This window comes from Paramisgurnus dabryanus, chromosome 6 (genome assembly GCF_030506205.2).
Source record: "Paramisgurnus dabryanus chromosome 6, PD_genome_1.1, whole genome shotgun sequence".
NCBI lineage: Eukaryota > Metazoa > Chordata > Actinopteri > Cypriniformes > Cobitidae > Paramisgurnus > Paramisgurnus dabryanus.
The window spans coordinates 14,537,078-14,563,985 of NC_133342.1; the positions used below are offsets into that span (position 1 = coordinate 14,537,078).

The 26,908-nt window shown below is 38.6% G+C and overlaps 1 protein-coding gene across 2 annotated transcripts in view; it reads right to left on the bottom strand.

Moving 5' to 3' along the window:
• cdh24b (cadherin 24, type 2b) overlaps positions 1-26,908 on the bottom strand; it is a 192,877-nt gene that overhangs the window by 9,790 nt on the left and 156,179 nt on the right. For both annotated transcript variants that reach the window (XM_065267495.2, XM_065267504.1), the window contains exons 8-12: positions 18,729-18,985; positions 12,106-12,242; positions 5,965-6,086; positions 2,462-2,579; positions 1,003-1,311 (exon numbers count right to left, since the gene is read on the bottom strand). In XM_065267495.2, coding sequence (XP_065123567.1) covers positions 1,003-1,311; positions 2,462-2,579; positions 5,965-6,086; positions 12,106-12,242; positions 18,729-18,985 — 943 coding nt within the window. The remainder of the gene's footprint in view (positions 1-1,002; positions 1,312-2,461; positions 2,580-5,964; positions 6,087-12,105; positions 12,243-18,728; positions 18,986-26,908) is intronic.

A 26,908-nucleotide genomic window follows, 5' to 3' on the forward strand; every position in this document is an offset into this window, starting at 1 on the left:
TTCCTTTTCAAGGGAACTCGCACTGCGTCACTGTGGTGACACTTGGGGACGCCTCCAGGGGTAAGTGCGCCTGAATGTGTATATCAAATTCAACCAATGGTGAGGCTTAACGACAAAGACAGGGTGACGGGGGAGCCAGGAAGTATATCGCTTCTGAAATATTGCCAAAGACAGCGTTACAGGGACGCAGAAAGTATGGAAAGAGAGACGCAGCGTCTCGTTCCCTTTTCATGGAACAACAGTTACATACGTAACCCAAGACATTTTCATGTGTCAAACACAACTATGCAAAAAACATTTTGGTATGAATCAACATTCGCATACAACAGATAAAGCATTTAAAGCGAACAGTATGGATTACTTTTCAGAAAACTTCTTGAATATACAATAGATTCAAGAATTTTAAATGACCTGTATCTATGTATGTATATTTTCAAAAACTTCCCAGGGCCTTGAATTCTTTATACCAGATTCACAAACTTTGAAGGATTTCAAGGACCCGTGGGAACCCCGTACACTTAACACTGACAGCTTCACTATGGGTTTAGGTCCATGTTCCTCCTCACGTAAATGAGATTATCTCAGGCCCAATCCCACAAACACTTTAGGATTTATGGTTGTTATTAAAGAAAATATTCAAAATAGCAACCCCAAAATCACTTTTTATTCTGTGTGGAAGCGCAGCTCCTTTAATGCCACAGAAATGCCGTCAGTGTAAAAGCACGATGTAAGCCAGCTATAATTTCCCTGTCACTGCATTTATTTTGTCCCTGTGCAGCATTAAACAGCTAGTGTACAGGCACCTTTCATGCTACATAAGGCACTTCTGGGGCGTCTTTGCTTTGTAGAGGCAGCATACACTTAAACAGACACGTATTAATGACTGACTGTTAATGGGATAGTTTTCTCACTGCCATTTTGTTCCAAACCTGTATAAATTTCTTTGTGAACACATAGGAAAATATGTTTGTAACTACCATTATGAAGGTACACTGATCTTACCCAGGAGAGTCGCTGCACAGGCTAAAATAGCCAGCAGGGCGGCAGTGCTGAGTCCAGGGGAGGGCAGGGAGGAATGCTGAGGCAAACAAACTGTCTCTTTATCCCACTCCGCCTCACTCTGTTTCTCTTTTTCTCCGGCACGTGCTCCCCCTCTCAGACAGGGACAGACAGAAACAGTGACTGTCCCCGTACTGGTCAACCCAGAGACCCCGTCTCTCAAAACCAGAGGGACGTAGAGTGTGAGAGAGGAGGAGGAGGAGCGAGACATGGTCTGCAAAGGTGATGTCAACACAAGACTTGCAGTGGGGCCTAAAAACAGAGAGAGATGGAGAATAGTAGTAAGAGTAAGAGTAAGAAAAGAGCTGTTAGAGTTTATTCGATTTTTAAATTATCCGAACTCAATCGAGTGTAATGTAATTCCATTGCTTGTGGTATAACATTTATATAGACCAATGATTCTGAATGCAGCGGGAATGTCGGGCATATTTTTATTCTGTTCGAAATCTACCGTAGGTGTGCTCACAGTGTGAAGGCTGTTCCAAAAGGCAGGTAAATTAATTATGCAGCTTCCTCATTAAATACCTTGCTTTAGCCAGATCTGGAGGCAGCACTGCATGAATTCTTCACAGAGACAGCAATCCCTGTGCATTACAATGAGTTCAGACAATAAATAAATCCCAGATGGCGGACAAAGTGGAGGAAATCTTGATTGCACTACTGCTAAAGGGTTTAGGGTCACTTACTCAGTAGTAAACTATAAGGGCCCTCTAGGCAATACCGATCAGCGCAAGTACCAACGAGAGCGATGTTATCTCGCATCACTTCATATGGCCACTGATTGGTCTGTGCAGCATCACAATAAGTCCAGCACACAATGGTATTGGTGGTCAAGCTATTAAATTACAGTGGGCCAGGCAGTGGTGTAGGGGGGTAGAGGTGTATTTGGCTCCCCTTGTGATGTCAGAAGGGGATAATACCACCTCTTAATCTGCACAGCACTGCCATTTACTACAAAGATCAGCTCATTTGCATTTAAAAGGACACACCCCAAAACGGCACATTTTTGCTCACACCTACAAAGTGACAATTTTAACATGCTATGATAAATTATCTATGGGGTATTTTAGGCTAGAACTTCACATATGTACTCTGGGGACACCAAAGATTTATTTGACATATGTCAAATAATGATTCATTCACAAATTAAGCACTGGTTATAAGATGGCTGACTACATAGGCTGCAAGTCTACGTTTTGGAACAGAGCATCTATCCCTGCACGCAGAAAGAAGATGGATGTGACACAAAACCAAAAGCAAACAATGAAGAAAACAAAAGGGCAGACAACACATAATATAATCCCAGACACCGACTAACGGATCCAGAGAGGGGCTGATGCGCACGGGTGGATGGGAAAGCAAATTAAAGCAGCGAGACATTGTGAATGAGGAGACCGCAGACCTCCACTTTCCCTGATGCTGAAGTTGAGGGCAGCGCCGGAGTCCGGAGGGATGTTAAAATGGACGGCACTGTCATTTCCTCCCTCGTCTCTATCAATCGCCCGCAACACCTGCACCACCTGAGAAAATGAGATAGGAGGAAGATGGAAAGAGAGGGTGAAAATAAGGGACAGAGCCGAAAGGAAGGGAGAGAGGAGAGTGAAAGAATAATAGTTTGAAGGGTGCAGAGAGAAGAAATTCATTTAAAGAAACCCGATCCACGTTTTAATCTGGGATATCAGCATTAACCTCGCTGGCACCTCTGCAAATAGGTGACTGGAGACTGATTAGCCCACAAACCTCTCAAACAATAATTACCTCTGACCGAGTAGCAAGCCTTGGGGAATACCCAAACATAGACCAAGCTTAGCATGTGCTCTAAAACTCAAGCACTGACTCTGGAGATCTAGTTAGTCTAGAAATAATCACACACTCTGGGCCTCCTTCAGCAATGCTCCTCCACCCTCAAAACTAAACCAAGCTATGTGATACAGGGAGTTATACATAGTTTTTACTCCTCGGTTTTCAATGCTGCGTCAAGACTGTAAAGTCACATAGTTTGCTAAGTCATGAGAGACACCAAACCAATGTGACTCGCAGTAGGAAGTTATGCAAGCTTCTTATGAAATTAAATTTAGGCTTTTATGCACAATGACCTACAGGGCATTCAGTGTAAACATTTTATTAGTATTTGATTTCCCTTAGAATCAAACCCACGACCTTTACGCTTGTAATGCAATTGTCACCAATTGCAAGTAGATATGCAGACTGGATTTCTCCGAATGTGGGCGGGGCATAAACAACATTGTAGTGCCTCCAATATGAAGCGGGTACACTGCAAAAAATTATTTTCAAGAAAAACTTTCCTTACTATTTGTGTCTTGTTCTCAGTAAAAATATCAAAAAATTCTTAAATTAAGATGCTTTTTCTTGATGAGCAAAACGACCCAAGAAAATAAGTCTAGTTTGTAGACCAAAAATATAAAATTTAAGTGATTTTGTGAATAAAACAAGCAAAACAATCTGCCAATGGGGTAAGCAAAAAAAATCTTGAACAATACATTCAAGAAAAATTCAAGAAAAATTTGCTTACCCCATAAGCAGATTTTTTTTGTTTGTTTTATCCACAAATTAACTAGAATTATTTTTTATGTCATTTTGCTCATCAAGAAAAACATCTTGATTTAAGAATTTTTAGATATTTTTACTGAAAACAAGACAAAAATACTGAGATTTTTTTTCTTGAAAATTATTTTTGCAGTGTAGGGTTAGGGTTTCGTTTTTGGTTACACTGCAAAAACTGATTTTCAAGAAAAAAATTCTTAGTATTTTTGTATTGTTTTCAGTAAAAATATTAAAAAATTCTTAAATTAAGATGCTTTTTCCTGATGAGCAAAATGACCAAGAAAATAAGTCTAGTTTTTAGACCAAAAATATAAAATTTAAGTAATTTTGTGCATAAAACAAGCAAAAAAATCGTCCAATGGGGTCGAAAAAAAATCTTAAACATTTTTCTGAAACACTAAATTCAAGTTAAATTTGCTTACCCCATTGAAAGATTTTTTTGCTTGTTTTATGCATAAAATCACTTAAATTTTATATTTTTGGTCTAGAAACTAGACTTATTTTTTAGGTTGTCTTGCTCATCAAAAAAAGCATCTTAATTAAAGAATTTTTAGATATTTTTACTGAAAACAAGACAAAAATACTTAGAAAAGATTTTCTTGAAAATCATTTCTGAGGTGTAGGGTTATGGTTACGTTTTTGGTTACACTGCAAAAAATTATTTTCAAGAAAAAAAATTCTTAGTATTTTTGTCTTGTTTTCAGTAAAAATATCTAAAAATTCTTTAATTAAGATAGTTTTTCCTGATGAGCAAAACAACCCAATGGGATAAGCAAAAAAAAATCTTGAAAATGTTTCTTAAGCACTAAATTCAAGAAAAATTCAAGTAAAATTTGCTTACCCCATTAGCAGATTTTTTGCTTGTTTTATGCACAAAATCACTTAAATTTGATATTTTTGGTCTAGAAACTAGACTTATTTCTTGGGTCGTTTTGCTCACAAGGAAACAGCATCTTAATTTAAGAATTTTTAGATATTTTTAATGAAAACAAGACAAAACTACTAAGAAATGTTTTTCTTGAAAAATGGGGTAAGCAAAATAAATCTTGAAAATTTTTCTTAAACACTAAATTCAAGTAAAATTTGCTTACCATATTGGCAGATTTTGTTTGCTTGTTTTATCCACAAATTAACTAGAATTATTTTTTATGTCATTTTGCTCATCAAGAAAAACATCTTGATTGAAGAATTTTTAGATATTTGTACTGAAAACAAGACAAAAATACTAAGTAAGAAAGTAATTTTTTGCAGTGTAGGCATGTCCTGTCTATCCATCAATAGAAGGAAGCCACTCCCATTGGGGCTACCACACCCGTGTTTCCGTGTTTCCCACCTCCATTTGGTGATCTCCAAGCTGCAGTTTCAACCTTTTCACTAACTGAGTAAGTGCAACTATATTAAGTAAGGTACTGTAAGGAAATATGTAGGTAGTCATTTTTACAGTACACTCATTATAGAGTGAAACACAGAATGAAAACCTGCGATTAAGTACTCAATAGCACAATCATGACAGCTTATAGTTAGGTCCAGACAGAAGCTTCTTTTTTGTAATGACTTTAAAAAACATGAATTTGTATCCAAGATTTAAATCATGGATTTAAACTTGCAGCCAGTAGGTGTAGTGACACAATCTACCATTAGATGCAATCATGGCATAGCACGAACCAGGAACTGTCAGAGCACCTTTCACACCCACCTAAAACACTTCATGCTGAGCCGTTAAATAAAACATAATGATGTGGATGTGAAAAAACAGACACAAACCGGTGCACAATAAACAGATGGGGACCACCTAATTAAGAATGACAGAGAAAACATAAGTCGGGCAAAAACCACATAAACCTGGAAAAGACAAGCGCTCAAAATAAATGAGAGAAACGTAAGCACGACGACAGACGGAAAAGGATGAGCAGATTTTAAAAGATATCTATGGAGAAAATAAAGATGCGAGCAGAATCCTTTAAGTGGGAACAGCAGTGATTCAGCTGCAGGGCAGAGGCAAAACTAATCAATCAACAAGCGGTGTGTATAAACGGACACATTCACAGATGTGCACAAAGAAATGAGATTGCACCCCAAAAAGTGCATGCAGCACCGAACTCATAAAAACACAAAGAGCATTAGTCAGTGAGTCTGAAGGGCCGAAGTCTTGATAGGTAATTAATCACCCATAATTCGTCTGTGACAATTACTTAATTGCATCGCTTAACGGTAGGACTCTCATTAGTGCACATCGTGCACAGTTTTGTAACAAATGAAGACAGCAGGTATAACTTTAATAGTCTCCAGAATGTAAAGAGTTGCCAAATCACACATCTCATAAACCTTTTGTTCTCTTACCTGTCCGGTGGAGGCGGAGTCACACATGGCTGTGTTGTACTGCCTGTCCAGCTCTGGAGCATTGTCATTTAAGTCCAGTGTTTCTATGGCGACCACCACTCTGGACACCTGGTTGGGATTATCTGAGAGAGAAGAGAAAGTCACAAAACACACTAAAGCTCTTTCAGATGGAAAAAGTGGGAACTGCACTGCAAAAAAAAAAAAAAAAAACTTTCTTACATAGTATTTTTATCTTGTTTTCAGTACAAATATCTAAACAATTTAAAATTAAGATGCATTTTCTTGATGAGCAAAATAACCTATGAAAATAAATCTACTTTTTAGAACAAAAATAAATAAAAAAGTGAATTTGTGCTTAAACAAGCAAAAAAATAAAAAAATCTGACAATGGGGTAAAAAATGAATCTTCAAATAAATTTACTTTGTTCTTTAACAACTAATTCAAGAAAAAATGTATTATCCCATTGGCAGAAATTTTTTGCTTATTTTAAGCACAAATTCACTTAATATTATATTTTTAGTATAAAACTAGACTTATTTTCTTAATTTTGCTTATCAAGAAAATGTATCTTGATTTAAGAATTTTAGATATTTCTGCTGAAAACAAAACAAAAAATCTAGTAAGAAAGACGTTTTTTCCAGTGTGATATAAATTACAAAAACATTTATAAAGGCTATTATTAGCAGCCAGCAACAAGCGCTAAATACTATTTTAAAATGTATTAAGTTATACATACAATATTCCATATACATACTTATTACACGGCTCTCTAAAATGCTAGATTCTGATTGGCCAGTCGCGTCATTCCAAGGTTTGTTCTTTTCAGATAACAACCGCTCAAAACACACACGTTAACCTGCATGCTGCAAACAATTTGACAGGTACAGTTTAATATTACACGAAATTAAATATAAATGTTTTTAATAACATATCCGGTATTATATTTTCAAATGATTAAACCAAATAGTGTGTTCATGACATCTGAATGTCTTATCTTAATACCAATTTTTTTTTTTAAACGAGCAAATAAAATATTTCAAATCAATATTTAATGCTCCTTACCTAACTTATCAGTCCCTTCAGAAAATTTTGATTATGTGATTGCATGATTCAACGCATAATCAGTCAAAGTCCGCATATTTTTGCGGGGGCCACCTTTTTTCAGATACGACGCACTTTTGCAGCATAAATTGCAGATTTCCGTGCACAAAATATAGCAAAAATCACATATATCAAAGTTAAAAAATGTTGCATTTACTTCACACAAGCGCAGCCATGTCCCCTATTGCCATGGTAATGTTAGGAAGTGATGTCAATGGGCCCTATTGTAACGATCTGAAACACAAGTGTGAAGCGCAAAACGCAAGTGACTTTGTGGGTGGATCTTGGCGCTGTTGCTACTGTATTTTCCCGGTGGGAGAAATAACTCTTGCGCCAGGCGCAAATCAATAAGGGGTTGGTCTGAAGTAGGTTCATTATTCATAGGTGTGGTTTGGGCGTAACCTCAAATAAACCAATCAGAACGCTATCCAACATTCCCTTTAAACGCAAGGGCGCAAGTTCCATGGCGGGTTGCTATTATTATGACGGATTTACCAGGCGCACGCCAGGAGCGGTTCACAGCCGAGGGGACCGACGTTCTTGTAAGAGCAGTCAAAGACAGAGAAGTTGTTTTGTATGGGGATGGGAGAAACCCACCCAAATCAGCGTCGGTCAAACAGGCGTGGGAGGAAAAAGCCACAATTGTCTCATCAGCTGGCATCCCTATCGTTGTGCCAAGCGCTACAATGATGTCAGGAGACGGGGGAATCCCAAGCTTTCCAGCATAAATCGGGCACGCCGTGTAACGGGGGTGGATCTGCCTCAGGACCTGACGCCAGCAGAGGACATCGCTGCATCCACCCTCACCGCTGAAAGGGTTTGGGGGCTTTGAAATCGGACCCAAGAAACGCAAGCAAGGTCCAACCCCAAAGAACACTTACAAATCAAGTTCATATACATTAAGGTTTCTTATGAAAACATTTTAATTATTATTTACATAAAATAAACGTAAAGCAGCCACACAACAAACGTATGAAAATATTTGTATCGTTATTTGCATGATAATTTATTAACGCAGCCACACAATAAATGAAAACTATCACCACAATGCTCACCACTATGATTTCTCTTATCTCATGTGTTAATATTTTTTATTGTAACAATTTATGATTTGCAAAAATAGCTGTTGCATCTGTGTAGATTAGAAAAGCAAAGTGTGTGCGCGTTGTGCACGCTATACATTATGGTCAAGCGTGCGCCCTTAAAATAGCATAATGAACAACGCGCAACGCGCCACTGACTTTAGACTAGTTTTTTTTGGTCAGTGGCGCAATTGTTTTTTGAAACTGGAAAATAGCATCAGGGATGGTTTGCGCCGGAACACGCCTTCTTTTTTGCGCTGAACCGCCCAGGGAGCGCAAGTTCATTCCCTAGTTTGCCGACGTGCGTTTGTGGAGGGAAAAACCCGCTGTGCGCCGGTGAAAAATACGAATGATACATGCGTCACTGACAAAGTCAATTGCGCTGGGTGCAAGATAGGGCCCATTATGTGACGTGAACATCACTGAAAATCTGCAAACAGTTTTTGCAAGTTCCCGCAGTTTTTGTAAATTCCCGCAATTTTATATTATATAAATTGCATAAATATCCCGCATATTCCATCGCATTTTTTAAGGAAACGTGCCGCAAAATCAAGGATTTTTGCCCGCAACAATCACAAAAAACTTTTTCTGGAACTTATGAGGTAAAGAGCTGTTTACTAAGCTTGGCATCGGGTCCTGATCACACTGTCAGGGCTGATTTCTGCGATAACAACCTGATGCCTATACATTATCCCTTACTTATATAAACCAAGTATCCGGGACATATAACTAACCATGCGCTGTCCAGGTGTTTAAAGTTATAAACTCACATACATTCATTCATACAAATCACACACACACACACACAGTTTGAGAAAAAAAATCCCCAAAAATCTATGCATTTTTAACCCATAGCTGAGTTAAATGTAGACAAACTCAACAGTTTGTTTAAATTAAGTTTAAAATTGACCCAACCATCGGTTGAAACAACCCAGCATAGATTACCTTGAATCCAACAGTTGGGTCTGTCCATATTCTACCCAACATTTTTTAAAAGCAGGAATGGAGATGTTTTACACGTTAATCTTTTCATAAAAACATATTGAGCTGCCTACATACAGTAGGCAGCCTTCAGACGCATCAGACACGCTCCTGACACTAAATGGTAGTTAACTTAATTATGTTGCACCCTTGTCTTGGCTGAATTGCAATGTAACATCACATCTACAATGTACAGAGAAGCCAATCCCAAAATGCATTCCAACCATGTTAATAAAAAAGTAAATTAAAAATGTCAGACATGATGTATGTTTTGTTCGACTCTAATCCATTTAACATTTATTATCTTGCTAATTCATTTAACATTTAATATCTTAAAAATATCTGCTTGTTCTGTATTGATATGCTTCTAACATGTATACAGGTAGTTTAGTTGCTACACTACAAGTATTGTGCTTATAGTTTAGCAACACGCTATGGCCAGAATCCATGTGATTCAATTGTGAGGCGAGCAATGTCTGCAGAATGCTTTTCGTGTGACGTGTGGAGAGACCGGTTTTGGGGTTTCATCACATTTAGGCTATGCAGACAGCAGGTAGCACACAAGGGGTCCTATTTTAATAATCTAAGCGCATTGTCTAAAGCAGTGGTTCCCAAACTTTTTCAGCCTGCGGCCCCCCTTGTGTACAGTGCATTCCTTCGCGGCCCCCCAAAGAAAATCTGTGACAAAAAACTGTTCTAAAACTCAACATTTTAATAAAAAAACATTAAATTATACAAAAAATAGTGCTTTTGGTTAGTAGCCTTATTTTTTTTTTAGATTTAATTACACAGAATTCACGATAAATTAATATATTTCATAAAACTGGGGCCCCCCTGGCACCATCTCGCGGCCCCCAGTTTGAAAACCACTGGTCTAAAGCGCACAGTCTAAATGGGCATAAAACTTTTGCTAATTTAACTACGGGAAAATGGTTTGTGCGTCAAGCGCACAACATAAAAGGGTTCTCGCAATGGGTGTGTTTTGGGCATAACGTGCAATAAACCAATTAAAAAAGTCTCAGCTCTCATCCCCTATAAAAACCAGCTGCACTCACGGCATGCTGAGTCCCTATTTAGATGGCAGAATTTGTAAACTGAAAAACTAAGCGGAGGAAAAAGACCAACAGTTTAAGATTGATGTTAAAAAATTGTGTTGTTTTCATTTGTATTGAAATAGTTTTTTTTTTATTAAAACCTTTAGAAGTCGTTTTCTGTCTGTCACTGAAGTAAAATTAGCAGGCTTTTAAATGCTGTAAATGTATGAGTAGCCTACATGATCAGTGTAATCTCAAAGAATAATTTACAAATATGCAAGAAAAGGTTTGTGCTTTAAAAATAAAAACAAGAGATAAAGAATTTACAAACGTGTGGAGAGCCGAAACGTTTCAGCACTTGGACAGCGCCGTGAGGGTTTTGAAAAGCATTACTTAAAAAAGGTTCTCATCTCACCATACCCACGGGTACAAAGTCATCATTTACAATAAATCCGTGGGGTATCATTTACATTTTTTTTTAATAAATGCAATATTTGCATTTGTTTAAAGAAAAACATTTAATTACTAACCAGGCTACAGCCCTTTAGGCCTTCTAACATCTCGTTATCGGTTCTCATTTATGTCCAAGAGACTCAATAATAATCTTTTACATATTAATCCTTTAGTTTTTTCTATTTAAAAACGTTTGTGTGATGCTGCGCATCCATGTGTGTGATAAGCAAACGCGCATTGTTGTCCTCTTTATAGGCGCATATCACTAACGCAATAAATAACAAAAACAATATTGCGCCATTGAATTTTGCCTTTAGACCAGGTTTTAGTTGGTCAATGACGTAGTCTATTTTAGTTGCCTCAAAATAGCAATGCACAAAAAATGCACCTCGTTTTCAGACCAGAACGCCAATAGGCGCAAAAATGCATTTGCTTTTTAAACAACGTGGTGCTAAACGTGAAAATGATAATTGCGCCGGTTTGAAACTAGCAAAAGACACTTGCGTCACGCATTGCGCCGCCAGGTGTATGATAGGGCCCTAGGTTTATGGGCAGAGCTTCAGGTCACTTTTCAAATTCTCAAGTAATGGCATGTCATGGCAAATAAATAGCTTTCACCGTAGTATATCGGTACAGTATAGATTGCACCTGAAGACAATCCTAATGGATGGGTGAGTCTGAAATGAAATTGATGCTTTCTTCTCTAGTTAGAATGCATTCCCACACACTGCCTGTGGTTTGGACAGATTTCACACGAATGTTGGACTGCATCCATACACATAAACACACGGAGAGCTCCAACATGATGTTGTGGATTACTGCCCACTGCTTCCCATTATTGGGAAGAAGAGTTGCCTACAATAGCCATCAGCCTCCCTGAAGCTCCTTATAGACCTACTTTCCAAAGCACGGATCTTTAACTAAAATCTCTAAGGCTGCAGATACAATGTACTGCATTTAAACCATGTTTAATCCATGCATGGAAAATATAAATTTGATATCTTTATATTGACTGAGTAAGGCCATGCCAAATATTCAAATGATTGTGAAAGCAATACGTGAAATCAAACTTTGATGCTCCAAATCTCAAGACTTAAGCCTGTAGACAGGGTCACATTTACACATATAGATGGAAATGTTATGTCTCACTATGTTTCAGCCTTCACATACATAATAAGTGGATTCAAACTTAGGCCTTTTGTCAAATTAATGTTGTCCATCGTTTCAAACGTACAGCTAATTCAAAACAATGAGTAAAATTAACTTAAAAGAAAAGTTTTTTGCAAATACTGAGTTGAGTACCAACGCTCAATTTGTCAGTATAAACAGTACAATATGTGCTTAACCATAGGCCTTACTATATTACATCATGTTTGACCAAAATTACTTCACCAGGCATTGTTGGCCTAATGAACAGCACTGTGCTGTATGTTGACTGATGATCACGTCAACCCATGACGGTTTTTAAGTGTTTTGTGCAAATGTTTACCTCTTTGTGTGGCAATGATGGTGATATTATGCCACTGCTCATGCTCCCGGTCCAGCTCGGTCGCCGTAGTGATGAGCCCAGTGTCTGGGGTGATGCGGAACAGAGCCTCCGGGTCCGATTGAGGATCGATGGAGAACCTGAGGGAGACATAAGGCAGAGAAGAAAAAAAAAGATAAAGTTGAAATGGAGATGAAGACCTGGTTATTAGAAAATCACTCATTTAAAGCCCAGTGAATGGAAACAAATGAGATGCAAAATGAGAATCTCAAAGCCCTAACTAGGCACTAATGAAACAACCCCAGACCATTGGGATGAAGTATGATCAATATCATTGAGCTTTTCCATATGGAAAGCACCAAATACATTTTCTAACATAATTACCCTCATGTTTGTGATATTATTCAAGTGTTGAACAGAGAGCCATACAACCAATAGTTAATCAGTTACATAATGGCGCTTTTCCAGGCCCTAATGAGCTGCCTAACTAGACAGTGTTGTTAGGCATCACAAAGCTCCTAATATAAAGACAATTTCAAACAAAAGGCAGTAACCTTAATTTGAGCAATTTCTAAGGCTATCAGCTGTACTGTAAAAGCAGACATGAAATGAGATTTAACACTCACAACATTTCTGTAACAAACCCATTTCTCAGTTACTACAAAGAATTTTTCATTTAATAATGGCTATACATTTTAAAACTGATATCTGGAGTGGGTCATTGAGAATTATAACGTGACAGTCATGTAATCTAATTTACATGAGAAGTGGGATCACATTTAAATTCAAATGGTAATTAATCTACACAGACCAGAACCCAAGCTACAAACTGCATAAATCACCTGAATTCATTTACATTATATTTAGCAGATAATCCAGACATGGCCGTAGCCAGGGTTTGAAAATTAGAAAGGTCCAGGGTGGGGTGTTTTGCACTAAAATAGATTTTAAGTCTACTAAGTAAAATAGATTTTTACTTTTAATTAGTTGTAGCATAACTTTACAACTTAATATAACTTACAAATGTACTTGCTAGTATTTAAGTGTAGTTTTAGTACATTCAAGTATACTTTAGTTTTTAGATGGGATCTAATGTAGTCTTAAAGGAATATTCCATTTTCTTAAAAGAAAAATCCAGATAATTTACTCACCATGTCATCCAAAATGTTGATGTCTTTCTTTGTTCAGTCGAGAAGAAATTATGTTTTTTGAGGAAAACATTGCAGGACTTTAATAGAGCCCAACATTTAATACTTAACTCAACACTTAACAGTTTTTTTCAACTGAGTTTCAAAGGACCCTAAATGATCCCAAACGAGGCATAAGGGTCTTATCTAGCAAAACGATTGTCATTTTTGACAAGAAAAATAAAAAATATGCTCTTTTAAACCACAACGTTTCGTCTAGATCCGGTCGTGATGTGTCAGCGTGACCCCACGCAATACGTCATGACGTCAAGAGGTCACAGAGGACGAACGCGAAACTCCGCCCCAGTGTTTACAAGCGTCTTGAAAGAGGACCGTTCCTACGTTGTTGTATGTCAACTGATACTAATTAATGTCTTTGTGTCAGTTTATTGTTTACAAATAATGTGCGTTTTATATATGTAATACGTGACCTCCCTACGTCACTACGCATTTACGTTAGGTCACGGTGGACCGGACCTAGACGAGAAGTTGTGCTTTAAAAGTGTATATTTGTTATTTTTCTTGTCAGAAATGACAATCGCTAGATAAGACCCTTATGCCTCGTTTGGGATTGTTTATAGTCCTTTGAAACTCTGTTGAAAAAAAACTGTTAAGTGTTGAGTTAAGTATTAAATGTTGGGCTCTACTAAAGTCCATTAAAATGAGAAAAATCCTGCAATGTTTTCCTCAAAAAACAAAATTTCTTCTCGACTGAACAAAGAAAGACATCAACATTTTGGATGACATGGTGTTGAGTAAATTATCTGGATTTTTCTTTTAAGAAAATTGACAATTCATTTAACCTTTTTTTTTTGTCATTTTACACTTTGGGTACACACTCTGCCTGTCGGTTTTGGGGGACGGACTGGGATTGTTGACTAATGGTGGATTATTTATTTATTTTTCATGCAACAATGTTTATACTATTATTATTGCAATTTAATAAGCAATATTATATAAACAAGAACTTTGTTTAGTGCTCTTATGAATGTTTTCAGGATGACTTTGTTAAAGGTTAACTCCTAAATTGATAAGTACTATTTTTGTCTTTCCGAACGTGGTATCCTGTCACCAATAACCAGCCTGCCCTGAATGATGCGCCTTATTTGATAACTGTCAAGTTTTGGTGCTGGTCACCCAGTGTTGCCAGATATTTGTACAAAAAACAAGCAAAAACAGTAGGCCATAAAGAACAAAGTAAGTTCAAACCTTGTCTTTCAGAAATAAATCATAGATATTGCTAACAATAACCTACACTTAATCCTTATTTAATAAATATCCCAAAGTGACATTGATTACTAAAACACTATTTGTAAAGAGGATTTTTAACAATGGGATCCGGCAACACTGCAAATTCTGCAAGCTTGAGTCAATCTCCATCATTTTCATTAAAATGTACAGGAAAGTTAGCCTGGGTACCAGCCAAATTTAGCCCCGCCCACAACACTTCAGGTCGGAAAGTTCGGTCTGGTGTCGCTCAGTTGTGGCGCAACTAGCTCGAACCAAAGCTGGTCGAACCAATTAAATTGTCAGAGAGGGCTTTATATGATGATGGACTGATGATCAACAGTAATGTTATCAACCACGTCACCAAAGAACACTTGTGTTGAATCCGTTAACAACAATGACGGCTGCCGTTGGAGACTTGAGATGTGAATATTCTGCCATCTAGTCTCTTCTAGAAGATATCAACAGCGCATTGATTTTAAAAGAGGAACAGAGAAACGAGATCAAGGCATTTGTTGATCGGAATAATGTTTTTGCCGTCCCTCCTACGGGATTCGACAAATATAAATTTTATCAGCTGGCTCCGATGGTCACTAAGAAGATGGGACACAATAAAAATGGGCAACTTGGCATACATGACAACATGGATATAACTAGCGGTCTTTGCCAGCTCCTTTTCGGAAGCCCATGGATGAAGTTCATCTAACTTATGAATGGTAAGAGATAGTCGGACTGTATGACTTAGTAAATAACTCACAATGTCCTGATATGAATGAAATGTTGTAAACATGGTAGGTGTCGATGTACGTTCGCTAACTCAGACTTAGTACAATCATAATGTTAGTCAGCGAAATAACTAGCAGTTCAGGTCAGGCTGCAAAAGGACAGACGCCATTTCAACATACGTCACACACTCGTGCAGAGGCATTTTTTGTCCTGGTTGCATTTTTTGGTCCTGGTTTGGTTAAAACACGCCCCACAATCACAGCCCAATGGAGCGGTATAAGACTCAAATTCTGACTAGAATTGAGTATGACAACTTCAGTCTACATTAAACTGAGCATACTTAAATTTATATGCAGATGACAATATGAGTTGTTTTGAAAAACTAATTAGTCATTCAGAGAACTTCAAATTTTATTTTTTAATATGAAACATTTATCGAGATCCGAACCTCTGTGACCTCCTAGCTGGCTACGGCCATGAATTCAGAGTGACTTGGAGTGCACTGCAAGCTATACATTGGATCCTATGTGATCCTGTACCACAAAACACATCATAACTAGCACAGGTCTATTTGCAGCAATAGCCAACAATACATTGTATGGGTCAAAATTATAATTTTTTAATGCAAACATATGTTATAAATTCTCTACCATAAATATATAAAAAATGTATTTATCATTATTAATGTGTGTTGCTAAGGACTTCATTTGGACAACTTCAAAGGCAATTTTCTCAATATTTAGATTTTTGCACCCTAAGATGGCCAACTTTTAAAGGTGCAGTGTGTAAATTTTAGCGACATCTAGTGGTGAGGTGCTGGTGAATTGCGACCAATGGCTCAGTCCACTGCTTACCCCTGGTTTTTTAAATCACATAGAGAAGCTACGGTAGACGCCACCGGACAAACATGTCATCGGAGACAACTTAGTTAAAAAAAGTTTGTCCATTAAGGGTTTCTGTAGAAACATGGCGGCACAAAATGGCGACTTCCATGTAAGGGGACCCTCGGTATATGTAGTTAAAAGCGTCTCATTCTAAGGTAATAAACACAAAATGGTTCATTATGAAAGGTCTTTTATACACCACTGATAATATAGTTTTGTTTATTATTTTGCATTTCTGTCAAGAGATTCTTCTAAAAATTACACACTGCACCTTTAAACCATACATCAATTAAAAGCTTATTTATACCGCGTTCAGATGATGTATTACGACCCTTTTGTGCTTCAGGGTCACATATGTGAGAATTGAACCCATGACCTTTTGCACTGCTAACACAACTGAGCTACAGGAACAGTAAATATATGTTTGTGTTTCTTTCACTGCACGTATAACTTACATCAAAAACAACAGATGTATTTTTCAAAAACGATGGATTAGTTTCTCTGTCGCATCATAAAAGCCTTTACTGCAAATGACTCTGTTGATAAATAGGTTCACAGTGCATTTTCAATGTGTGAGACGTGCAACAAAAATAAGTTTGGTGTCAAAAACGTACTTTTAGCACTCGTTTTGCAAAACAGTGCCATGATGTGACCTGATAATTTATTTACTGAAAATAAATACACTATATTGCCAAAAGTTTTGGGACACCCTTCCAAATCATTGAATTCAGATGTTACAATCACTTCCAGTGAAAGGACAGAGACTATGAGCAAGGTCCAACATCAGTGTCTGACCTTACAAATGTGCTTTTAGAATAATGGTCAAAAATTCCCATAACACACTCCTAAACTCTGTAGAAAGTCTTGCAAGAAGAGTTGAAGCTGTAATAGCTGCAAATGGTGGGCCAACTCCATATTAACTCTTTCACCGCCAGCGTTTTTAAAAAAAGTTGCCAGCCAGCGCCAGCGTTTTTCATGATTTTCACCAAAGTTTAATGCCTTCCAGAAAATGTTCTTCTTTAAATATATAAACATACAATATACCAAATGAAAGAACAGACCCTCTGCTTTCAAACAAAAAAAACCGTTTCATCCTACCTTTAGTGGTTCTTTTGCAATCAGCTTTTGAATATGGGTAGGTTTTTGCAAAAACACCATATTTTGAGCAAAAAGCAATGATAATTCCATTTTTATGACGGACTTTTCATAGAGATCCAATTCAGAGAGATCTTTAAAACAGACACGGACATGCAGCAGCTTGCCATAGGGCAATACTTCCGGTTTTAAAAAGTTGTGGAAGGGCGCCACCTGGTGGATAATAGCGGTATTGCGGAAAGACGGAAAATCTCGTCATTGGCGGGGAAGCGTTTTTTCTTAATTGACGAGATATCTCGTCAATGGCGGGGAAAGAGTTAAACCCTATGGATTAAGAATGGGGTATCATTCAGGTTCATTGGCATATAAAGGCAGGTATCCCAAAATGTTTGGCAATATGTTTGGTAGTGTACATGCAGGTCTAATGGAGCATCACATGTATCCTTTACATGTAAGGCAATATAAGGACGCTTTGCAACAAGCTCATGAAACATTTTCATTCAAAATATAGTGTACAGATTTTATTCAGAACTCAAAATTATTGATAAGTAATGTCAGCTTATTCAAATCTAATTAGTTCCATTTAATTTAGATCCATTTAACTTAGCAGTTCAGGCAATGCTTGAGTGCAACTATATAAACATTTCAGCCAATATTTCTGTCTGCATGTATTTATTTTTAGTCTCTCAGTCAATAAAACCCCACTATAAAAACATAGATTTTTTTGGTAACACTTAATAGGAACTTTATTTAATAACTTTAGCCTTTTTTCCCATTATACTTCACAGATCATAAATGTAGCACAAATTAGAAACACATTGTTAAATATAGTACTGATTCATTCTGAATAAACCCAAGCTCCTGAAGGCGTACCGCGGGCGGAGCGAGTCACAAGCAAGCAATACACACAACACATTATCCCACTATCTCTGGAGAACTTCCAGTATGATTCACTACATGTTCATGTTGTTTACATTGTATACACTTACGCACCGATTGCCAATAAAACACATATGATGCAGTGTCACTTACAGCCTGTGACTCATGATCTGGTTGGGACTGCCCCATTTCAACTAAATATAGCATTAAACAAATACACACATACACACACAACTTCGCTGCTACCTCGGATAAACAAACTATATCCATTGTTTCCATAAGGCTGGGTTGTTTAGGAAGCAGAACAAGCTTAAATTTACCTCACGGTTGTAAGTGCCCATATAAGGACTTCCACTGTACTTCCTGCACTGAAATTGCTCATAAAATAAATAAAGCAAGACTGTAACGTATGAATCTTTGAATGTTCGAAAAAACTCTGTGCATTCGGCACAGAAATACTCAATCACACGTCCAACCGCTTTTTCGACACTTTGCCTATGTTTAGCATAAGGAATCAAACTCTTAAAATGTGTTGATAAGACAAAATGCATGAAATACTGTAGCTTTAAACCCCCCTTTAATGTATTCTTCGTCAGCAGCATTCTCTGCATCAAAGGCTGCAACCTACCTGATATTGTTTGTGAGCCCTGTGTCTGGGTCCACAGCACTGACCCTCCCCACCGTGCATGCCGGCGGGCAGTTCTCCGACACATCCATTCTGTATCGTGCCCTCGAGAACCGAGGGGGCTCATCTGCATCCAGCACAGCAACTCTGATGGAGGCACGGTCTTTAAAAGGCCCACGGCGCAGGAATCGAGGGTCAACAATGGGGTTCAAAACCTCCACTGAGAAAGAGTAGGAGCTACGGCTCTCATAGTCCACCGCCTGCAGCACAAACAAAGAGACGTGTGACATCGGTTTGAACATGAGCCTAGTAACATCACAGCATGTTGATAAAACCTCAAACATATTAACATACTTATTAATATACATCACTTAAAACTGAATGTTATGCATATTAATGACAAGTATAACCTGAATGATTGATCCTAAGGATGCAATAACATTACAAGTGTGGGCACACGCTAGGCTCTAACAATAAGTGATATTTGAACTGCATACTGTTTGGTATGCCAAGAATGGTATAATCTGCCACACTTTAATTGTTGAGTTTTTTTTATTGTTACCGTCTTAAAATGCAATCAAGCACTTTCATGAGTTGGCAATAGGTAATAGCAGAAGAGCCCAGCTTTTATTGTATTGTGAGGTCTCATGAGGTCTAAATCTGGCACTAGTCAATGGTTGTGCAGGACGCTGGCACAGCAGGAGCAGGTAATGGGTTGGTTTTGGCAAGTGAAGTTGGACTGGGGCTGAATAAGTCGAAAATGACTGGCACGTTATGAGATCTGCACCATGTGGGTAGGAGTCACTTTTGTCATTAGCTCTGTTCATCTGCGCCTTACAATAATACACATACAGGTGTTCATACACACAAATCTCACACACTCTTTAATGTAAGACCAGACTGAGATTGGATCAGTGGGGCACTCAAAGTGTTCTGTGGCGGAAACTAAAGAACAGGCTAAAATCAGCCAAATTCAACTGCTGGCTGGCTGGACGACATCTGGCAACTGTGTATCTGTACCACTTCCTGTGTCGAACTGACATGCTTCCAGTCGCTGCCGAAATGCCCACATACTAGAGGTGTCTTGATCTTGTGGCCTTGGTCTTAATCATGGCCTTATTCTCAGTGCCTCGACCTATGTTTTAAATGAAAATCTTGGTCTATTTTAAAAGAACTTACCCTTACCAACAGGCTGTTTTGGTATTGGTCTGGTTCTTAGGAGGTCTAGTACTGAGGTCTTGGGGTTTCTGCTAATGGTTTACGTCTTAATAAGACTGGTGGATATTGCTTTGGGTACTAAGTATTGGTCTTTAATTGGGACTCAGCAGGCTGAAAATTGTTTAGGTCTTATTGGGTCTGTTATCCCTTTGTTTATTAAGTATTGGTTTTGATTTGGGATTAGGTAGGTCTTGGATTGGTCTGGGTCTTACTGAGTCTGGTTTTGCTTTTGGTACTTAGTATTGGTACTAATTTTGGGACTTATGAGGTCTGGTATTGGTTTGGGACTTGATGAATCTGGCTTTGCTCTGGGTATTGGTCAAGTATTGGTCTTGGTTTCGGACTCAGAATTGTTTGGTATTGGTTTGGTTCTTTTTAGGTCTGGATTTGTACCTGGCACTAAGTATCTGTTTGGATTTGGGAGTTTGGAGATCTGGGTCTGATTTTGCTTCGGGTATTAATTATTGGTCTTGATTTGGAACTCAAGAGGTCGGTATTAGTGTTGGTCTCACTGGGTCTGGTTTCGCTCTGGGTATTAAGTATTGGTCCTGATTTGGGACTCATGAGGGCAGGTATTGGTTTGGTCTTACTGAGTCTAATTTTGCTCTGGGTACTAAGTATTTGTCTTGATTTGGAATTAAGGATTGTTAGGTATTGATTTGGGTCTAGGTGGGTGTAATTTTTCTTTTGGTATTAAATATTGGTCTTGATTTGTGACTCAGGAGGTCTGCAATTGGTTTGGGTCATACAGAGTCTGGTTTTGCTCTGAGTATTAAGTATTGGTCTTGATTTGGAACTCAGGAGGTCGGTATTAGTTTGGGGCTCACTGGGTCTGGTTTCGCTCTGCGTATTAGGTATTGGTCCTGATTTGGGACTCATGAGGGCTGGAATTGTTTTGGGTCTCACTGGGTCTGGGTTTTCTCTGAGTATTAAGTACTGGTATTGATTTGGGGGCTGAATTGGTTTGGGTTTTACTGGATCTGGCTTCACTCTAAGTATTGGTATTAATCTGGGACCCAGGATTCTTTGGTATTGATTTGGGTCTAGCTGGAAGTGATTTTGCTCTTGGTATTAAATATTGGTCTTGATTTGGGACTCAGGAGGTCTGCAATTGGTTTAGGTCATACAGAGTCTGGTTTTGCTCTAGGTATTAAGTTTTGGTCTTGATTTGGGACTTTGGAGGTCTGTAATTGGTTTGGGTCTTACTGGATCTGTTTTTGCTCTGGGTAATAAGTATTGGTCTTGATTTGGGACTTAGGAGGTCTGCAATTGGTTTGGGTCATACTGAGTCTGGTTTTGCTTTTGGTACTTAGTATTGGTACTAATTTTGGGACTTATGAGGTCTGGTATTGGTTTGGGACTTGATGAATCTGGCTTTGCTCTGGGTATTGGTCAAATATTGGTCTTGGTTTCGGACTCAGAATTGTTTGGTATTGGTTTGGTTCTTTTTAGGTCTGGATTTGTACCTGGCACTAAGTATCTGTTTGGATTTGGGAGTTTGGAGATCTGGGTCTGATTTTGCTTCGGGTATTAATTATTGGTCTTGACTTCACTCTAAGTATTGGTATTAATCTGGGACCCAGGATTGTTTGGTATTGATTTGGGTCCAAAGTCAGATTTTACTCTGGGAATTAAGTATTGGTATTGATTTGGGACTTTGGAGGTCTGGAATTGGTTTGGGTCTTACTGAATCTGATTCTGCTCTGGGTACTAAGTATTGGTCCTGATTTAGGAGGTCTGCAATTGGTTTGGGTCATAAAAAGTCTGATTTTACTCTGGGTATTAAGCATTGAATTTGGACTTTGTAGGTCTGGAACTGGTTTGGGTCTTACTGAATCTGATTCTGCTCTGGGTACTAAGCATTGGTCTTGATTTGTGACTCAAAAGGTCTGGAAATAGTTTGGGTCAAACCGAGTCTGATTTTGCTCTGGGTTTTAAGTATTGGTCAGACTTAGGACTTAGGAGGTCTGGAATTGGTTTAGGTCTTACTAGATTTGGTTTCCCTCTGGGTACAATGGTCTTGATTCAAGCACTCAAGAGGTTTGGTATTGGTTTGATTCTTTCTAGGTATGGATTTGTTCTGGGTACTAAGTATCTGTTTTGATTTGGGACTCAGGAGGTCTGCAATTGGTTGGGGTCAAACCGAGTCTGGTTTTGCTCTATGTATTATGTACTGGTCCTGATTTAGGACTTAGGAGGTCTGGAATTGGTTTAGGTCTTTCTGGATTTGGTTTCACTCTGGGTGCACTGGTCTTGATTCAAAATGTTTGGTTCTTTCTAGGTCTGGATTTGTTCTGGGTACTAAGTATCTGTTTTGATTTGAGGCTTGCAAAGTCTGGAACTGGTCCAGGCCTTATTGGGTTTGATATTTCACTGATATACTTACATATACAATTGCCCACTCTTACAGTATTGCACACTCTGTTAAAAAGCCAACACCTGTGTCATGAAAGAAAGATTAGTCATTACTCAGTAGGTAGAGGGGCGGTTGAAGGGCATAAGCACTGAAATAAAAGCACAACAGGGACATTTGTATGCAAGAAAAGCGCAAAAACGAGAATGAGCGAGTGAGAGAAATAGACCGGGCAGAGGACAAGAGAGATTGAAGCCAAGAGAGGAGGATGGATAAATGGAGAGAAAAGGTTCCTAACAGGATCCCATTAGAAGCAGAGAGAGACAATCTGTCTGAGGAGGAGAGATGTCACTTACACTGTGAGCGCACACTCATCACCCGTCCCTCTCTCTCTTGTGTACTCAATCACTCTCTCTCTCTCGTTCTCTCTCTCTTTCAGCATCACTCCATCACATGCTCCATGCCCTTCCTAGTAAGCAGAGGTCTGGCGCTGACACCTAGATTACACACTCCTTTCTCTCTCACATTCTTGTTTATAACAAGACTCTACCTTTTTCTCTCTTGTGCTACTTCCTAGACTTTCTTTAGAATTGATCCGCAGTCAACTATTTTAGCTTTAAATTAAGCCATATAGCAGATTATTGTCTTTCTGTGACCTGATCCAAATTCAACTCTCTCTCTCGCTCTCTCATTTTAATAAGACTTTGCCAAAACGTTAAGCCCAGATTATCCTAGCAATTCACACACTATATCCTAACACACTATATTCCCTGTCTTCTCTCTTCGGTGTCCCTTCTTCATTTGTTGTTTTCTAACCCAACAAGCTCAAAAGCAGGTTTATTTCAAAATCTTGTTTGGCAGTCTCTCCTCTCTATAAGAACACAAGCACAGTCTGGACAGCACAGCAGGTGAATGACGTTTAAAGCAAAAACATACGAAAATATCTGAACATATTTTTCCCAGTTGGAGCCAATATTCCATTTTGCAGAGCAGACATTTACATCACAAAAACCCCATACTAACATGTCCACACACCAGTGTATAATTCACAGCCAAACACGATTTTACTGAACAACACTGCATCCTGAAAATTAATTTGAAACAGCAAGAAAACGTCACCCACGAAGCTCAAACCCCAAACTACTTTGTGCAGACGCACCACTGGGTGGCACTGTTGGAGAGCCATGTAGCGTCATAGCAACTAGTGTTCTGAAGAAAAAAAAAACTAGGGTTTTGAACGCCGCTTTAACATCAGTCACTTAAAGGACAGTTGGTTGTACAACACTGTCACTGTCAAAAGATTACAGATGTGGATCTGTTGCCAGCACATTAAATATTTAAATGCGCACAGTGCTCTTCCATCATAGTAGCTTAATGCAGCTCAGAGATGCACAAACACACAAACACAGACTTGCAGCAATCTGCATACGCTTAATCAGAGCAGCATGCCACCCACCAACCCACACAAACACACACATGCACCACTCGGTCTGGAAAATAATGCCTGTGAATATTCACTTTGTGTTGATTGGTCTATCAACAGTGAATAATGCGGTCTATGGCGGCGTGAGGACAAAATATTAAACGCCCACCGAACTCATACGCAGAAGGCCTGAAAAAATCGGAAGTCATTTTTTACATTTCTCTTTACCCTGGTACCTATACGCTTTTTTCTGAAGGACACAGTGTCTTGGGGCTTTTAAAGAATCAATGACTTTCCAAAGCGGAGGGTTTTTGAAGCTCAGCAGGACTGTGGCACATAAGTAAGACCCCTCAGGGGAGAGAGAGGAGCGAGAGAGACTCGGCAGACAGAAGCGAGCACCGTCTGACCGATGTGGAAATAAAATGAGAGAGAGGTCGCGGGGTAGCTTTACAGAAAGCGGCAGGCATGACCCAGCTTACCAAAAAGGGACCCGACTGACCTATTCACTCGAACGTACTGACCTCTTATATTTTTTGCCTTAGGCTGTTCTCTTTGTCTGGAACCAAAGGTCTCTTTTTATGTCTGCAAGAAGCTTCACTACCTTTCATTTTTATAATAGCCTTCATTTTGTCATTGCATATTTTGTAATTCAGAGCAACATTAACGGAAAGCGTGGAAAGGTCAAGTGAAGGAGGTCACTATGTCTGAGAAAGGGATGGGTTGTACATGTCCATGCTGAAATGATCAGCATACTAGTTTATACCGGTTTGTCTAGATCAGTCCTTCTCAAACTTCTTCGGCATGCGGCCCCCCTCGTATATGGTGCATCCCTTCGTGGCCCACCCAAAAGGAAATTTATGACATAAAACATTTCAAAACTTAATATTTGAATTAAACAAAACATATTTAATTATACAATGTAGTGCTGTTGGTTAGTAGCCTTATTTTCCTGAGATTTAATTGCACAGACCTTATGATAAATTATTTATTTAAAAAATTGTCATAAAAAAATGTCATAAAACTGGGGCCCCCTGGCACCATCTCCAGGGTTCCCACATCTTAGTTAACTTCAAATTCAAGGACATTTCAAGGACTTTCCAGGTCCAATACCCTCAATTTCAAGGACTTAATGTGGGGACACATTTCAAGTGAGAACAAGGTTACATTGCGTTACCTTTTAAGATCCATTGTTACAGTTCCTTTTCGAGGGAACTCACGCTGCGTCACTGCGGTGACACTCTGGGGACGCCTCCAGGGGTAAGTGCGTCTGAATGTGTATATCAAATTCAACCAATGGTGAGGCTTAACAACAAAGATAGGGTGACGCGGGAGCCAGAAAGTATATCGCTATCTGAAATATTGACAAAGTGGCGTTACAGGGATGCAGGGAGTATGGCAAGGGAGACGCAGCGCCTCGTTCCCTTCTCATGGAACAACAGTTACATACGTAACCCGAGACGTTTTCATGTGTCAAACACAAATATGCAAAACAGCATTTTGGTATGAATCAACATTCGCATAAAGAAGATATAAGCATTTAAAGTGAACAGTTTAGCAAAGGTGCTTAAAAAGTCTAGAATTTTTATGATATTATCTTACACTACACAGGAAATTATATAGATTTTTTCCAGAAAACTTCTTGCATAAAATAGATTCACCTGTATCTATGTATGTATATTTTCAAAAACTTCTCAGGGCCTTGAATTTCCCCCCCTTTACTCACAAACTTTCAAGGATTTCAAGAACCTGTGGAAACCCTGCATCTCAGGACCCCCAGTTTGAGAACCAATGGTGTAGATGGACCAGCAGGGCCTGTTTAAAGAAACTGAAAAGCCAAAAAAAAAATGTACTATTGTTGTCCCAAACTTTTATGAGTTTCTTTTTTGTGTAATATTCTTTCAGAGTGTCCAAGCTGTTCTTTTTATACCATGAAAATAATGGAGACTGGGGCATAAAAATGAACCATGTGATGGCTTGACATTTTTGGTGCCCATTCATTTCTTTGGATGGAAAAAGCAGCTTTGACACAATGTCTTTGTTGTCCTGCCTCAGAAGAAAGAAAGTAATACAGGTTCGTGATATAAATAAATAACAGAATTTTCTACATCAACTATTCCCAGCCTGGTAGAGATATCAGCATTTAAACCACATATGGTGGTGACCAGCTGTCCTTTCAACATGTGAAGATGTTGATATGTGCGCATGTACAAGTGTCATCCAAGGAAAAGTGGCATTTTCGCTCTAAGCTCGACAGTTTCCTAAAGAGGTCAAGGCGGGCATTATGATGACAGAAATTGCTCCTATTGGAAATGCTTTCTTCCCTGGGGCGAGCTCTTCTTTTCTCTCTCCGCCTCTTTCTTTTATTTTGCTATCTCGCTCTGTTTCAGCCTTTTCAGATAAACCTCCAACTTTAGCCTTTCTGATATAGAGAGAAAAACAAGAGGCAGACGTGATGTTCAGCTGGTTTGAACGAGATAGGCAGGTAGCCAGACAAGAGCGGGGTCCTGTACACACAAACACAACAAATAATGTTCAGCTGCTTTTTTATTTTTGTTTAATGAGGCGTAAAGCAAAAGGGAGCTTAGTGCTAATTTTACGCTTTGTTTATTTTAATTCTATTAGAGCGGTATCTTTCGTGTTTTCTATTAGCTGCGCGTGGGTTCTCTGAAAGGCTAAATCCCTTTTAACCTCTTCAATCTTCGTCTTCAAATACTCCCACCTGCCTTCCCTGACTTATTGTTCCCCTCTTTCTTCATCTCCATCACAGTCTTACGGCGTAGCTGAGAGTCTCGGACAGAATTCCGAATCGAGCCTAAAGGACGGACAATGGAATCGTCTCTTTGTGATTTTGACAGGAATATTAGAGAGATGCGTAACATGGGAGCACTTTAAGAAACGTTATGGGCCAAATAAAGCATCAGTGCAATGGAGGATGAAGTATGAATTCAAGGGGAGACATGGGAGGAGTTCAATTGTTTACCCATAATTCCCCCTCTTTCATTTTCTTCCTCACTAAGCATTAGCAGACTGATCTCTCTTCAGTTTTCTTTAACCTTCCCTTTAATGTCTGTCAAGAACCCTCTCGCTTTAATTTTCAGAAAAACATTTTATTGCTAAGACGTTGCAGTCTGTCTATGATTTTAATGGAGTGCTGAATGAAAAATAAAATCGAAAAATATGCCAAAAATC